Source organism: Mustelus asterias, chromosome 17, assembly GCF_964213995.1.
Source record: "Mustelus asterias chromosome 17, sMusAst1.hap1.1, whole genome shotgun sequence".
In the NCBI taxonomy this organism is placed as follows: Eukaryota; Metazoa; Chordata; class Chondrichthyes; order Carcharhiniformes; family Triakidae; genus Mustelus; species Mustelus asterias.
The window spans coordinates 77,404,834-77,417,645 of record NC_135817.1 but is presented as its reverse complement, the minus strand read 5'-3'; the positions used below and the strand labels follow the sequence as shown (position 1 = coordinate 77,417,645).

The following is a 12,812-nucleotide window of genomic DNA, read 5'->3' as shown; positions in this document are numbered from 1 at the left end:
ACTCAATGGTAAACAGATATAAGGCAAGAAGAGGCCCCGCAATGTAAGAGTTTCTTATTATGTTGGAGGTCTCCATGAGCAAGAGCACTCCTTCGGGTCTCTCAGGGAAACTTCACACTTTCCATTTCTCACCATCCCCTGCAAACAGCCACCGTGACTCCCATGGGTGCCTCCATCTCCACACCTCATGTTAAGGAGGGATGTGTTATGAGAAGGGGAAACAAAATCTGCTTCAGAAAACATACCTGTCCTGACTTTCCTTGTAATTGTCTGCTGCTGACCGCATGTTGTGATGGATATTTTTATCTGATATTCAACGCCGGGCTGCAATCTGTTAAATCCTGCTGCTTTTTGCTCCGTTTGAATTTGCCTCCCCACACCATTCCCCGTGGAGATTGTGAGAGAGAAACGAGGCTGTTTGAATGCGTTGTTAGTATCCCAGGTAATGGAGATGACTTCACTTTCCACTGATATCAAATTCATACGAAGGAATCTCAGTGGCTCTGAAAAAAATATTATTTATTGTGAAACATCGGAAACAAACAAACATTCACACAGGGGGCGATTTCACCATTGGGTTGCTTCCGTTTTTGGGTGCGACACAGTGGTAAAGTGGGGCGTAAAGTGCTTAGCGCGATTGGCACCAGTTTTCTCGTCTGGCGCCATTTTACGAGCGCCGGATTTCCGGTGCGGACAGCCCCTCGCGGTGAATGGGCGAGAGGCAGGTTAATGTATTAAAATATATTTAAATGTTGTTTAAAACCTGCTTAGTGAGCCCGGCGCTCAATCGGCTGGGCCCGCCCCCTTTATAACCTCGTCAGCAACGATTCTTGCCTTGTGCAAATTGGGCCAGAAAATCCCACCCAACCTCTTGAATAGAAAGTCTCCTCTGTGACGAGGGATATGATTATATAATGGAATGGTTAAAGATTAAAATATTCAACTTACCACAGACTGTCGTGAATGATGTGGAGATTGGTCTGGTGGTGGTGTTAAGTGTGGAGGTCGGGGTGGAGGTCACCGTGGAGGTCGCCGTGGAGGTCGGAGTGGATGTCACGGTGGAGGTCACAGTGGAGGTCGGGTTCGAGGTCAGGGTGGAGGTCGCCGTGGAGGTCGGGGTGGAGGTCGGGGTGGAGGTCGGGGTGGAGGTTGGGGTGGAGGTTCGGGTGGAGGTCGGAGTGGAGGTCACAGTGGAGGTCACAGTGGAGGTCAGGGTGGAGGTCGGAGTGGAGATTGGGGTGGAGGTTGAGGTGGAGGTCGGGGTGGTGGTCGGAGTGGAGTTCGGGGTGGTGGTCGCGGTGGTGGTCGGGGTGGTGGTCGGAGTGGAGGTTGAGGTGGAGGTCACGGTGGTGGTCGGGGTGGAGGTCGGGGTGGAGGTCGGGGTGGAGGTCGGGTTGGAGGTCGGAGTGGAGGTTGAGGTGGAGGTTGCAGTGGAGTTCACAGTGGAGGTCGGGGTGGGGGTCGGGGTGGAGGTTGAGATGGAGGTCGGGGTGGAGGTCGGAGTGGAAGTCGGGGTGGAGTTCGGGGTGGAGGTCGGGGTGGAGGTCGGAGTTGAGGTTGAGTTGGAGGTTGTGGTGGAGGTTGCAGTGGAGTTCACAGTGGAGGTCGGGGTGGAGGTTGAGATGGAGGTTGAGGTGGAGGTCGGGGTGGTGGTCGGAGTGGAGATTGGGGTGGAGGTTGAGGTGGAGGTCGGGGAGGTGGTCGGAGTGGAGTTCGGGGTGGTGGTCGGGGGGGTGGTCGGAGTGGAGTTCGGGGTGGTGGTCGGGGTGGTGGTCGGAGTGGAGGTTGAGGTGGAGGTCACGGTGGTGGTCGGGGTGGAGGTCGGGGTGGAGGTCGGGGTGGAAGTCGGGTTGGAGGTTGGAGTGGAGGTTGAGGTGGAGGTTGCAGTGGAGTTCACAGTGGCGGTCGGGGTGGAGGTCGGGGTGGAGGTTGAGATGGAGGTTGTGGTGGAGGTCGGGGTGGAGGTCGGGGTGGAGGTCGGGGTGGAGGTCGGAGTGGAAGTCGGGGTGGAGGTCAAGTTGGAGGTCGGAGTGGAGGTTGAGGTGGAGGTTGCAGTGGAGTTCACAGTGGAGGTCGGGGTGGAGGTTGAGATGGAGGTTGTGGTGGAGGTCACAGTGGAGGTCGGGGTGGAGGTCGGGGTGGAGGTCGGAGTGGAAGTCGGGGTGGAGGTCAAGGTGGAGGTCGGAGTGGAGGGTGAGGTGGAGGTTGTGGTGGAGGTCGGGGTGGAGGTCGGGGTGGAGGTCGGGGTGGAGGTTGAGGCGGAGGTCACGGTGGAGGTCAAGGTGGAGGTCGGAGTGGAGGTTACGGTGGAGGTCGGGGTGGAGGTCGCGGTGGTGGTCGGGGTGGAGGTCGGAGTGGAAGTCGGGGTGGAGGTCAAGGTGGAGGTCGGAGTGGAGGTTGAGGTGGAGGTTGCAGTGGAGTTCACAGTGGAGGTCGGGGTGGAGGTCGGGGTGGAGGTTGAGATGGAGGTTGTGGTGGAGGTCGGTGTGGAGGTCGGGGTGGAGGTCGGGGTGGAGGTCGGAGTGGAAGTCGGGGTGGAGGTCAAGGTGGAGGTCGGAGTGGAGGTTGAGGTGGAGGTTGCAGTGGAGTTCACAGTGGAGGTCGGGGTGGAGGTTGAGATGGAGGTTGTGGTGGAGGTCGGGGTGGAGGTCGGGGTGGAGGTCGGGGTGGAGGTCGGAGTGGAAGTCGGGGTGGAGGTCAAGGTGGAGGTCGGAGTGGAGGGTGAGGTGGAGGTTGTGGTGGAGGTCGGGGTGGAGGTCGGGGTGGAGGTCAGGGTAGAGGTCACCGTTGAGGTCGGAGTGGAGGTCACGGTGGAGGTCACAGTGGAGGTCGGGTTCGAGGTCGGGGTGGAGGTCAGGTTGAAGGTCGGAGTGGAGGTTGAGGTGGAGGTCACGGTGGTGGTCGGGGTGGAGGTCGGGGTCGTGTTCGGAGTGGAGGTTGAGGTGGAGGTCACGGTGGTCGTCGGGGTGGAGGTCGGGGTGGAGGTCAGGTTGGAGGTCGGGTTGGAGGTTGAGGTGGAGGCCACTGTGGATGTCGCGGTGGAGGTCTGGGTCGAGGTCGGGGTGGAGGTCGGGGTCGTGTTCGGAGTGGAGGTTGAGGTGGGGGTCACGGTGGTCGTCGGGGTGGAGGTCGGGGTGGAGGTCAGGTTGGAGGTCGGGTTGGAGGTTGAGGTGGAGGTCACGGTGGTGGTCGGGGTGGAGGTCTGGGTCGAGGTCGGGTTGGAGGTCGGAGTGGAGGTTGAGGTGGAGGTCACAGTGGATGTCGGGGTGGAGGCCAGGGTAGAGGTCACCGTGGAGGTCGGAGTGGGTGTCACGGTGGAGGTCACGGTGTAAGTTGGGGTGGATGTCAGGGTGGAGGTCGCCGTCGAGGTCGGGTTGGAGGTCACTGTGGAGGTCGCAGTGGGGGTCGGGGTGGAGGTTGGGTTGACAGTGGTAACAGGAGAAGTGTTTGGATTGGTTGTGCTGGAAGTTGTGCTGCTCGATGTTTCAATTGTTGGAGTTGAGGAACTGACGTGATTTGGATTTTCACTGGTTGTGGAAATTGAGGTGGGAGTCACTGGGAAAGCTGCAATATAAATCAAAGATAAGAAATGTTAAACAGTGAACTCGGTGACATTGCTCAGAAAGCTTTCCTTCTCACGGGCACAAAATGGGCAGCAGAACCATTCCAGACAGCAGCAGGCAATTCAATTAAATCGTCACAATTAACCAACGTCATCATTGATTCATTTTTTTTAGAGAGAATCACAAAATGTGGAGAACTACATCAACTCAGAATGACAAAGAGAATGAAAAGCAAGGGGAATAATTCTCGATTGAATCTCTTGCTGCTTGCAAACACTCAGGATCAACACCAGAAAAGCAGCAATCGCTACTCTCGCTTAGAAATTGGTTCAGGAAAGTTGACAGCAGCAAAAGCAAAATATATCCGTCTAGACGTTCAGCCTCAGTAAAATGTGCTGCACAGCATCCAATACAGTGGCTGGTGTCTGCATCAAACTCGGAGTCTGAAGTAAATCATTCACCACATTGGTATGGCCATGAAAACAGGTGTCATTGGATCACAGACTACGTACAGTGCAGAAGGAGGCCATTCGACCCACCGACTCTGCACTGAATCTCCAGCAGAACATCCGACCAGCGCCACCCTCTCCATCCAGCTTATTTACCCCATTAATGCCCCTAACCTGTGCTAATGGACAACTTATCATGGCCAATCCACCGAACCTGCACACCTTTGGAGTGTGGGAGGAAACCGGAGCACCCGGAGGAAACCCACGCACAAGCGGGGAGAATGTGCAAACTCCACACAGACATTCACCCGAGGTTTGAATAGAACCCGGGTTGATTACAGCTCATGATACAACTCATGAATCTGTTTCCTTACAATGTGGAAAGAGCATTAAAAAGCGAGATGAATGTACCATAAACATCTCAAGCATTCATGAATTACTATGAAGAAAACCTTTTGTTCAGGAGTTGCTGGGGGCCCAGCCTTCGTTCCCCTTGGAGGGCACTTGAGTGTCGATCACATTGCTTTGGCTCTGGAGTTACACGTAGGCCAGACCGGGTAAGGACGGCAGATTTCCCTGCCTAAAGGACATTAGTGAACCAGATGGGCTTTTCTGACAATTGACAATGATTTCATGGTCATCAGGACATTCTTAATTCCAGATATTTTTAATTGAATTCAAATTCCACCATCTGCCGTGGCAGGGTTCAAACCCAGGTCCCGAGATCATTCACTAACTTGCTGGGTTAAGAGTCTAATGATAACAGCACGAGGCCATGGCCTCCCTTCCGTTGTGTTTTCGCAAGTCCGGCCCTTTAAACTATTTTGATTACCACACGGAGTGATATAAAAAATGTAGCCTGCCATTAGTAGAAGGCTCGATGATAACATGAGTAGACCTGAAGCGCATGGGTTGACAGGGTGGATGCGGGGATAATCTGGTCACATATGTTGGCATGGATGGAGCATGGGAATGATGTGTGTGGGGTGAGGGCTGGAGGTTGAAGGGGTGCCCTTTGTTTCATTGTTTTTACACGAGGTCATGCCTTGCAGCCAACCCATCTCCATAGCCAGCGGCCTCTACTCTCATTCCGGGAGATGAGACCGAATCGCCTTTCATCCCACTCTCCCAGAGTGAAAATTTCAACTTCCAGACCACATTTTCAAAGACCATTCTGACACTCAACAATATCGGAAACAAGGATTAGACCAAAACTGTCACTCTGAGCGCAGGGTACTTTAGCCAACAACTGGCAGTCAAGTTAAACTCAGGCAATGTCCTACCTTCACATGTCCTTCCAGGTACACTGGGGCTTGTGTCGTTGAACCCATCATTACACTGACAAGTGTACGTTGCGTGCAGTCTGATACAAGTTGCATTAACTGAACAGTCATTCTGCCCTGACTGGCAGCTGTCTTTGTCTGTAATGAAGAGGAAAGATCTGTGTTAGAACACTGCTTCAGTCTGAATTTAACCAGCTGGGAGTATCTGAAGAATTGATAATTATGGAGTTTCATGTGACTCCTCATTTCTCACTTTACTCGATTTGAAATGTCATCTCCTAATGGTGGGGAACAATTCATCAGAAACATCCTCAAACAGCACGGAGAGATGGAGAATGTGACATGAACTGGATAACGCTGTCAGTTTTAAACCAGTCAGAAAGAATGAAGGTCGACATTCTCTTTTGGTGACAGAAGTCCTGAGTGAAATAACTGTGAGGACTTTAATCCCAGCTTCCAAAAGATACAAACCTAAAGCACGAAACTACTGGTAATGTGACACAAACAGGCATTGAATTGGGAATCACATTGAGAGTTGGCATAAGGATGGATGGTGCAGGAAATGGAGAAGTTCACACTGTCTGAATCTGGGTTAAGGTTGATTGGAGGAAGATATCCTTTGTTTGCTAGTACCATGGAATCCTATCATCCACAATAGAAGCAAATGTGAATATCTCAACTGAAACACGGTACCTCTGACAATGTCGCGCTGCAGTACTGCACTGGAGTGTCAGCACTGATTTTCTGTTCAAGCCATTGAGCGGCACTTGATCTTGATCTTACAAAGAAACAGAGATAAAAGGAGCAGGAGGAGGCCATTTGGCCCTGCGAGCCTGCTCCACCATTCATTATGATCATGGCTGGTCATCCAACTCAATAGCCCAATCCTGCCTTCCCCCACCGCCCCCACCATCTCCATTAATTCCCTTCACCCCAGGAGCGAAATCTCACTCCTTCTTGAAACCATACAATGTTTTGGCCTGGTAGTAATTCAACCAAACACCAGTTTACTGTCACCAAAACCCTTTATTGTTCAACAAAATAAAAGGCCGAAGCCGCTGCTTACAATCAGTTGTCTTCACCTCAGAACTCACAACTCTGGTAAGGGTAAAGTTACAGGCTTCCAAACCCCAACTCGCTGCTTTTATTGGGCGAGCCTCCACTCACTCAACATGGCAGCTTCCACTCCACGAGGACCATGGGTAAATCTTTTGATGATCCCTTGTGGACTCTGTGGTCATCATAACAGACCTCAACTGCTTTCTGAGGGAGTGAATTCCACAGACTCTGCACTCACGAGATGAAAACATTTCTCCTCATCTCAGTTCTGGAAGGTTTACCTCATATCCTTGCACTGTGACCCCTGGTTCTGGGTACCCCCACCACCGGGAACATCCTTCCTGCATCTACCCTGCCTAGTTCTGTTAGAATTTTAGAGGATTCTATGTGATCTCCCCTCATTCTTCTAAACTCCAGTGAATATAATCCTACCCGGCTCAACATCTCCTCAGATGTCTTCACTGCACTCCCTCGAGAGCAAGAACACCCATCATCAGATCAGGAGACCAAAACTGCACACAATATTCCAGGTGTGGTCTCACCATGGCCGTGTATAATTGCATTAAGATATCCCTGCTCCAGTACTCAAATTCTCTCACTGTGAAGGCCAACATAGCATTTGCCTTCTTTATCCCCTGCTGCACTGCATGCTTATCTTCAGTGACTGGTATACGAGGACACCCAGGTTTTGTTGCACATTCCCCTCTCGTAATTTATAGCCATTCAGATAATAATCTGTTTTCCTGTTTTTGTTATCAAAGTGGATAACTTTGCATTTATCCATATGGCACAGGGTGAGAATGTCAGCAATGGAACCACCTCTGACACAATATCAGTTATACCAATGAAATATCAGCATTGCCACCGAACTGAAAATTATTCCGGACTGACATGCTCTTTCTCTTTGTTCTGAATTCAAGTGCAGGTATCAAATTTTGTCAGATCATCACCCACTATAATACACACCTTGCCAGGAATCCCAAAACTGTGGAACTCTCCCCAATCCTCATTTTACCCTTCTTCCTGAACATTTCTGGATTTGAAAAGCCAAGTTTGGAATCATCCATCCACTTTATGATTCAAATTTCTCTCCCTTCTGTTCTTTTACATTTCTGCCATCACCAGGAGGCACACCTCCCGCCTTTCCTCATTCTTCCAGAACTTTCCCAAGGTCTCTGAAGTAAGTGATTGAAATGCTCGCTGAGGAATTCCTTACCTGAAATGGATGTGTTTTGAAGGTCTACGGCAAACACTGAACTGTTGGTTAAAGAATCAGCGACTGATTGTTTGATGTCAGAGACAGGGACAGTCACGTTTGTTGATGACGCCATCTCAAAGTTAACGACCACACTGCCTTCTTCAATAGATACGACAGTGATTGTCAGTTTTCCATTCCTGGCTAAAACCTGGATCGCTGGACTCAAGCCTTCCTTCAACTGAAATGAAGCAAACAAGAATCTATTTCAGAAATAACTGTTTTTGTCACAGAGTATGAGTCTGAATCAAAGGCTCTTTTGTACTTTTCCAAAAAGGCAAGGCTTCCCAATCCATCCCTCAATTGTATATACATATGAGTAAGGAAGTTCTCTTCATAGTCAATGGGGAACACTTGGCACAAGTTCTACTTCCCACAGAAAGCAAAGGCAAGGGAGGCGATGGCCTAGTGATATTATCGCTAGACTATCAATCCAGAAACTTAGGTAATGCTCTTGGGACCCCGGTTCGAATCCCACCATTTGAGACGGTGGAATTTGAATTCAATAAACAATACATGGAACTATGAATTCACTGTCAATCATGAAACCATTATCAGAAACACCCATCTGGTTCACTAATATACTTTGGTGAAGGAAATCGACTGTTCTCACCTGGCCTGACCTACATCTGATTCCAGAGTCACAGCTCTGCGGTTGAGTCTCAACTACCCTCGGGCATCGAGGGATAGACAATAAATGCTGCTCAGCCAGAGACGCCCATGTCCCACGTATTGATTTTAAAAAAATGAAAAGTGCTTAATCTCCTCATTGTCTCGATTAGATCCTGCTATGCACAGGGTGTCAGTTGATGCGGGTGCCTTAGGACCAAGTGTTATCATCATTCATTGTGTGAAGTTAACTGGGAAATTCATTGAAGGTTAGACGAGTTGAGATGCATTTGCAGAGATTGAAGGAGATATTTTATAACTTTAGGCAAAGAAAACCCGTGTCTGCGTTGGTTTCCACGGGGGGCTCCGGTTTCTTCCCACAGTCTGAAAGACGTACTGGTTAGGTGCATTGGCCGTGCTAAATTCTACCTCAGTGTACCCGAACAGGCACCAGAGTGTGATGACTGGGGGATTTTCACAGTTACTTCATTACAGTGTTAATGTCAGCCTACTTGTGACACTAATAAATAAACTGTCAACTTTACATGATTTTTCCCCCTCCTGAGCCCCAGGAATTGTTTCCAGCACCATCCAGACTCGGATCCGAACCAGGCTCGCCCAACACTGCGACACTTGCATGACTTACTTCATCAGTGAAATTCTTCACAAAATCTTTGTATTCCTGGCTGTTTTTATTTTTCAAATCTGCTGTGAACGGCACATTTGTAATTCTTGTTGACACCTCCACGACCGCGGCATCTACAAGAAGTGAAGAAAAAAATTCTTTATGAGTAAAACCTGAATACTCAACTTGGAGCTAATTTTACAATTGTCGAATTTGGGACATTAACCTCTCAGACCCAATCAGATGAGAGCCAGTGAGGAGTTGAAACAACGGTGAAGTATTTACCGCTCTCTTCTCAACATGTCACCTGCTCACCACCATTTTAACTGGCAGCATTTGAAAACAATCAGAGGCCCTGCCACAGTCAGCCACAGGGGTTATTTTAGATTAAAGTTGGGGATCCGGATCCCTGTCAGGACCCCTGTGCGATTTGAACTCAGGATCACAGAATTACACAGGGATCTGATGCCAGTGCTACTCAATGGTAAACAGATATAAGGCAAGAAGAGGCCCAGCAATGTAAGAGTTTCTTATTATGTTGGAGGTCTCCATGAGCAAGAGCGCTTCTTCGGGTCTCTCAGGGAAACTTCACACTTTCCATTTCTCACTATCCCCTGCAAACAGGCACCGTGACTCCCATGGGAGCCTCCATCTCCACAGCTTATGTTCAGGAGGGATGTGTTATGAGAAGGGGAAACAAAATCTGGGTTCTCAAACATACCTGTCCTGACCTTCCTTGTAATAGTCTGCTGCTGACCGCATGTTGTGATAGAAAGTTTTATCTGATATTCAACGCCGGGCTGCAATCCGTTAAATCCTGCTGCTTTTTGCTCCGTTTGAATTTGCCTCCCCACACCATTCCCCGTGGAGATTGTGAGAGAGAAACGAGACTGTTTGAATGCGTTGTTAGTCTCCCAGGTAATGGAGATGACTTCACTTTCCACTGATATCAAATTCATACGAAGGAACCTCAGTGGCTCTGAAAAAAATATTATTTATTGTGAAACATCGGAAACAAACAAACATTCACCTAGGGGGTGAGTTCACCATTGAGTTGCGTCCATTTTTGGGGGCGACACAGTGGTAAAGTGGGGCGTAAAGTGCTTAGCGCGATTGGCACCAGTTTTCTTGACTGGCGCCATTTTACGAGCGCCGGATTTCCGGTGCGGACAGCCCCTCGCGGTAAATGGGCGAGAGGCAGGTTAATGTATTAAAATATATTTAAATGTTGTTTAAAACCTGCTTAGTGAGCCCGGCGCTCAATCGGCTGGGCCCGCCCCCTTTATAACCTCGTCAGCAACGATTCTTGCCTTGTGCAAATTGGGCCAGAAAATCCCACCCAACCTCTTGAATAGAAAGTCTCCTCTGTGACGAGGGATATGATTATATAATGGAATGGTTAAAGATTAAAATATTCAACTTACCACAGACTGTCGTGAATGATGTGGAGATTGGTCTGGTGGTGGTGTTAAGTGTGGAGGTCGGGGTGGAGGTCACCGTGGAGGTCGCTGTGGAGGTCGGAGTGGATGTCACGGTGGAGGTCACAGTGGAGGTCAGGGTGGAGGTCGGAGTGGAGGTTGAGGTGGAGGTCCCGGTGGTGGTCGGGGTGGAGGTCGGGGTGGCGGTCGGAGTGGAGGTCACCGTGGAGGTGGGAGTGGAGGTCACGGTGGAGGTCGGAGTGGATGTCACGGTGGTGGTCACGGTGGAGGTCGGGGAGGAGGTCGGGGTGGAGGTCAAGGTGGTGGTCGGGGTGGAGGTCGGGGTGGAGGTCGGGGTTGAGGTCGGGGTGGAGGTCGGAGTGGAGGTTGAGGTGGAGGCCACAGTGAAGGTCGGGGTGGAGGTCGGAATGGAGGTTGGAGAGGAGGTCGGAGTGGAGGTCGGAGTGGAAGTCGGGGTGGAGGTCGGGGTGGAGGTCGGGGTGGAGGTCGGGGTGGAGGTCGGATTGGAGGTCGTGGTGGAGGTCGGAGTGAAGGTCGGGGTGGAGGTCGGGGTGGAGGTCGGGGTGGAGTTCGGAGTGGAGGTCGGGGTGGAGGTTGGAGTGGAGGTCAGGGTGGAGGTCGGGGTGGAAGTCGGGGTGGAGGTCGGGGTGGAGGTCGGGGTGGAGGTCGGGGTGGAGGTCGAGGTGGAGGTCGGAGTGGAGGTCGGGGTGGAGGTCGGAGTGGAGGTCGGAGTGGAGGTCGGATTGGAGGTCGGTGTGGAAGTCAGAGTGGAGGTCGGGGTAGAGGTTGGAGTGGAGTTCGGAGTGGAGATTGGAGTGGATGTCGGGGTGGAGGTCGGGGTGGAGGTCAGGGTGGAGGTCGGGGTGGAGGTCGGGGTGGAGGTCGGGGTGGAGGTCGGAGTGGAGGTCAGGGTGGAGGGCAGGATGGAGGTCGGGGTGGAGGTCGGAGTGGAGGTCGGAGTGGAGGTCAGGGTGGAGGTCGGGGTGGAGGTCGGAGTGGAGGTCGGAGTGGAGGTCAGGGCGGAGGACGGGGTGGAGGTCGGGGTGGCGGTCGGAGTGGAGGTCGGGGTGGAGGACGGGGTGGAGTTCAGGGTGGAGGACGGGGTGGAGGTCGGGGTGGAGGTCGGAGTGGAGGTCGGAGTGGAGTTCGGGGTGGAGGTCGGGGTGGAGGTCGGAGTGGAGGTCGGGGTGGAGGACGGGGTGGAGGTCAGGGTGGAGGTCGGGGTGGAGGTCGGGGTGGAGGTCAGGGTGGAGGTCGGGGTGGAGGTCGGAGTGGAGGTCGGAGTGGAGGTCGGGGTGGAGGTCGGGGTGGAGGTCGGTCTGGAGGTCGGGGTGGAGGTCAGGGTGGAGGTCGGTGTGGAGGTTGGAGTGGAGGTCGGGGTGGAGGTCGGGGTGGAGGTCGGTCTGGAGGTCGGGGTGGAGGTCGGGTTGGAGGTCAGGGTGGAGGTCGGAGTGGAGGTCGGGGTGGAGGTCGGATTGGAGGTCGGTGTGGAAGTCAGAGTGGGGGTCGGGGTGGAGGTCGGGGTGGAGGTCGGGGTGGAGGTCAGACTGGAGGTCGGAGTGGAGGTTGGAGTGGAGGTCGGATTGGAGGTCGGGGTGGAGGTTGGGGTGGAGGTCATGGTGGAGTTCAGGGTAGAGGTGGGTGTGGAGGTCGGAATGGAAGTCAGAGTGGTGGTCGGGGTAGAGATGAGAGTGGAGGTCAGGCTCATTGCCGGTATGGCAGTCGGGGTGGAGGTCGGAGCGGAGGTTGGGAAGGTGATGCTTGGGGTGATGGTTGGTGTTGAGTTTGGGGAGCTGATTGTGCTGTTAGATGGAGTGATGGAGGATGGATTGGTTTGTGTTGAATTCTGGGGTCTGATTGTGCTGTTGGCTGGGGTTGAGTTTGGGGGTGAGTTTGAGGGGCTGATTGTGCTATTGGATGGTGTTGAGTTTGGGGGTGAGTTTGGGGGGCTGATTGTAGTGGAGTTTGAGCTAGTGGTGGAAGTGATGGTGTTAGCAGTGGTTGTGAGTGGACTGGTTGCGTTGGGAATTATGGTGGCAGGTGTTGTGTTCAGAATGTTAGTTGTTGGAGTGCTGGTGGAGAGAGTGGAGTTTGGATTTTCATCGGTAATCGGAGTTGTACTCGCTGAGGTAATGGTGGAATCTGAAATAAAAATAAAAGTCAAAACATTACAATCAGTAGCTTTGGTGACTTGCAAGAATATTTTAGTTCAATTTCTAAACATAACCCAATCAAAAATACTGCCCACACAAATATTGGATATTAAATAGCAGCAACATTCCAGTTTGCCACTCAAGGAGTGCAAAGGATGTTTGTGGATTAATATCACACAAGTGGAATGTAGGTGTTTTCAGAAATAAGTGGGTGGAATTGTGAGCCCATATTAGCCCTCAGGGAGAATGGTGACACGGGTGTAAAATCCCACACGAGTTCAGAAATTGGATTCTTGCCGGGGTGACGATCACACCAACAATTACCACCCAACAACCACTCCAAACTCAACAATAATCAGCCCCCGAACCTGACTCCA

At 51.8% G+C, this 12,812-nt stretch overlaps 1 protein-coding gene across 1 annotated transcript in view; it reads right to left on the bottom strand.

The window, feature by feature from the left end:
- LOC144506091 (uncharacterized) overlaps positions 1-11,633 on the bottom strand; it is a gene marked incomplete at its 5' end in the record, with an annotated part of 113,089 nt that extends 101,456 nt beyond the window's left edge. Inside the window, 7 exons of the mRNA XM_078231907.1 lie at positions 246-503; positions 949-3,384; positions 7,571-7,790; positions 8,865-8,977; positions 9,565-9,643; positions 10,584-10,685; positions 11,547-11,633. Coding sequence (XP_078088033.1) covers positions 246-503; positions 949-3,384; positions 7,571-7,790; positions 8,865-8,977; positions 9,565-9,643; positions 10,584-10,685; positions 11,547-11,633 — 3,295 coding nt within the window. The remainder of the gene's footprint in view (positions 1-245; positions 504-948; positions 3,385-7,570; positions 7,791-8,864; positions 8,978-9,564; positions 9,644-10,583; positions 10,686-11,546) is intronic.
- Positions 11,634-12,812: the final 1,179 nt, after the last annotated feature.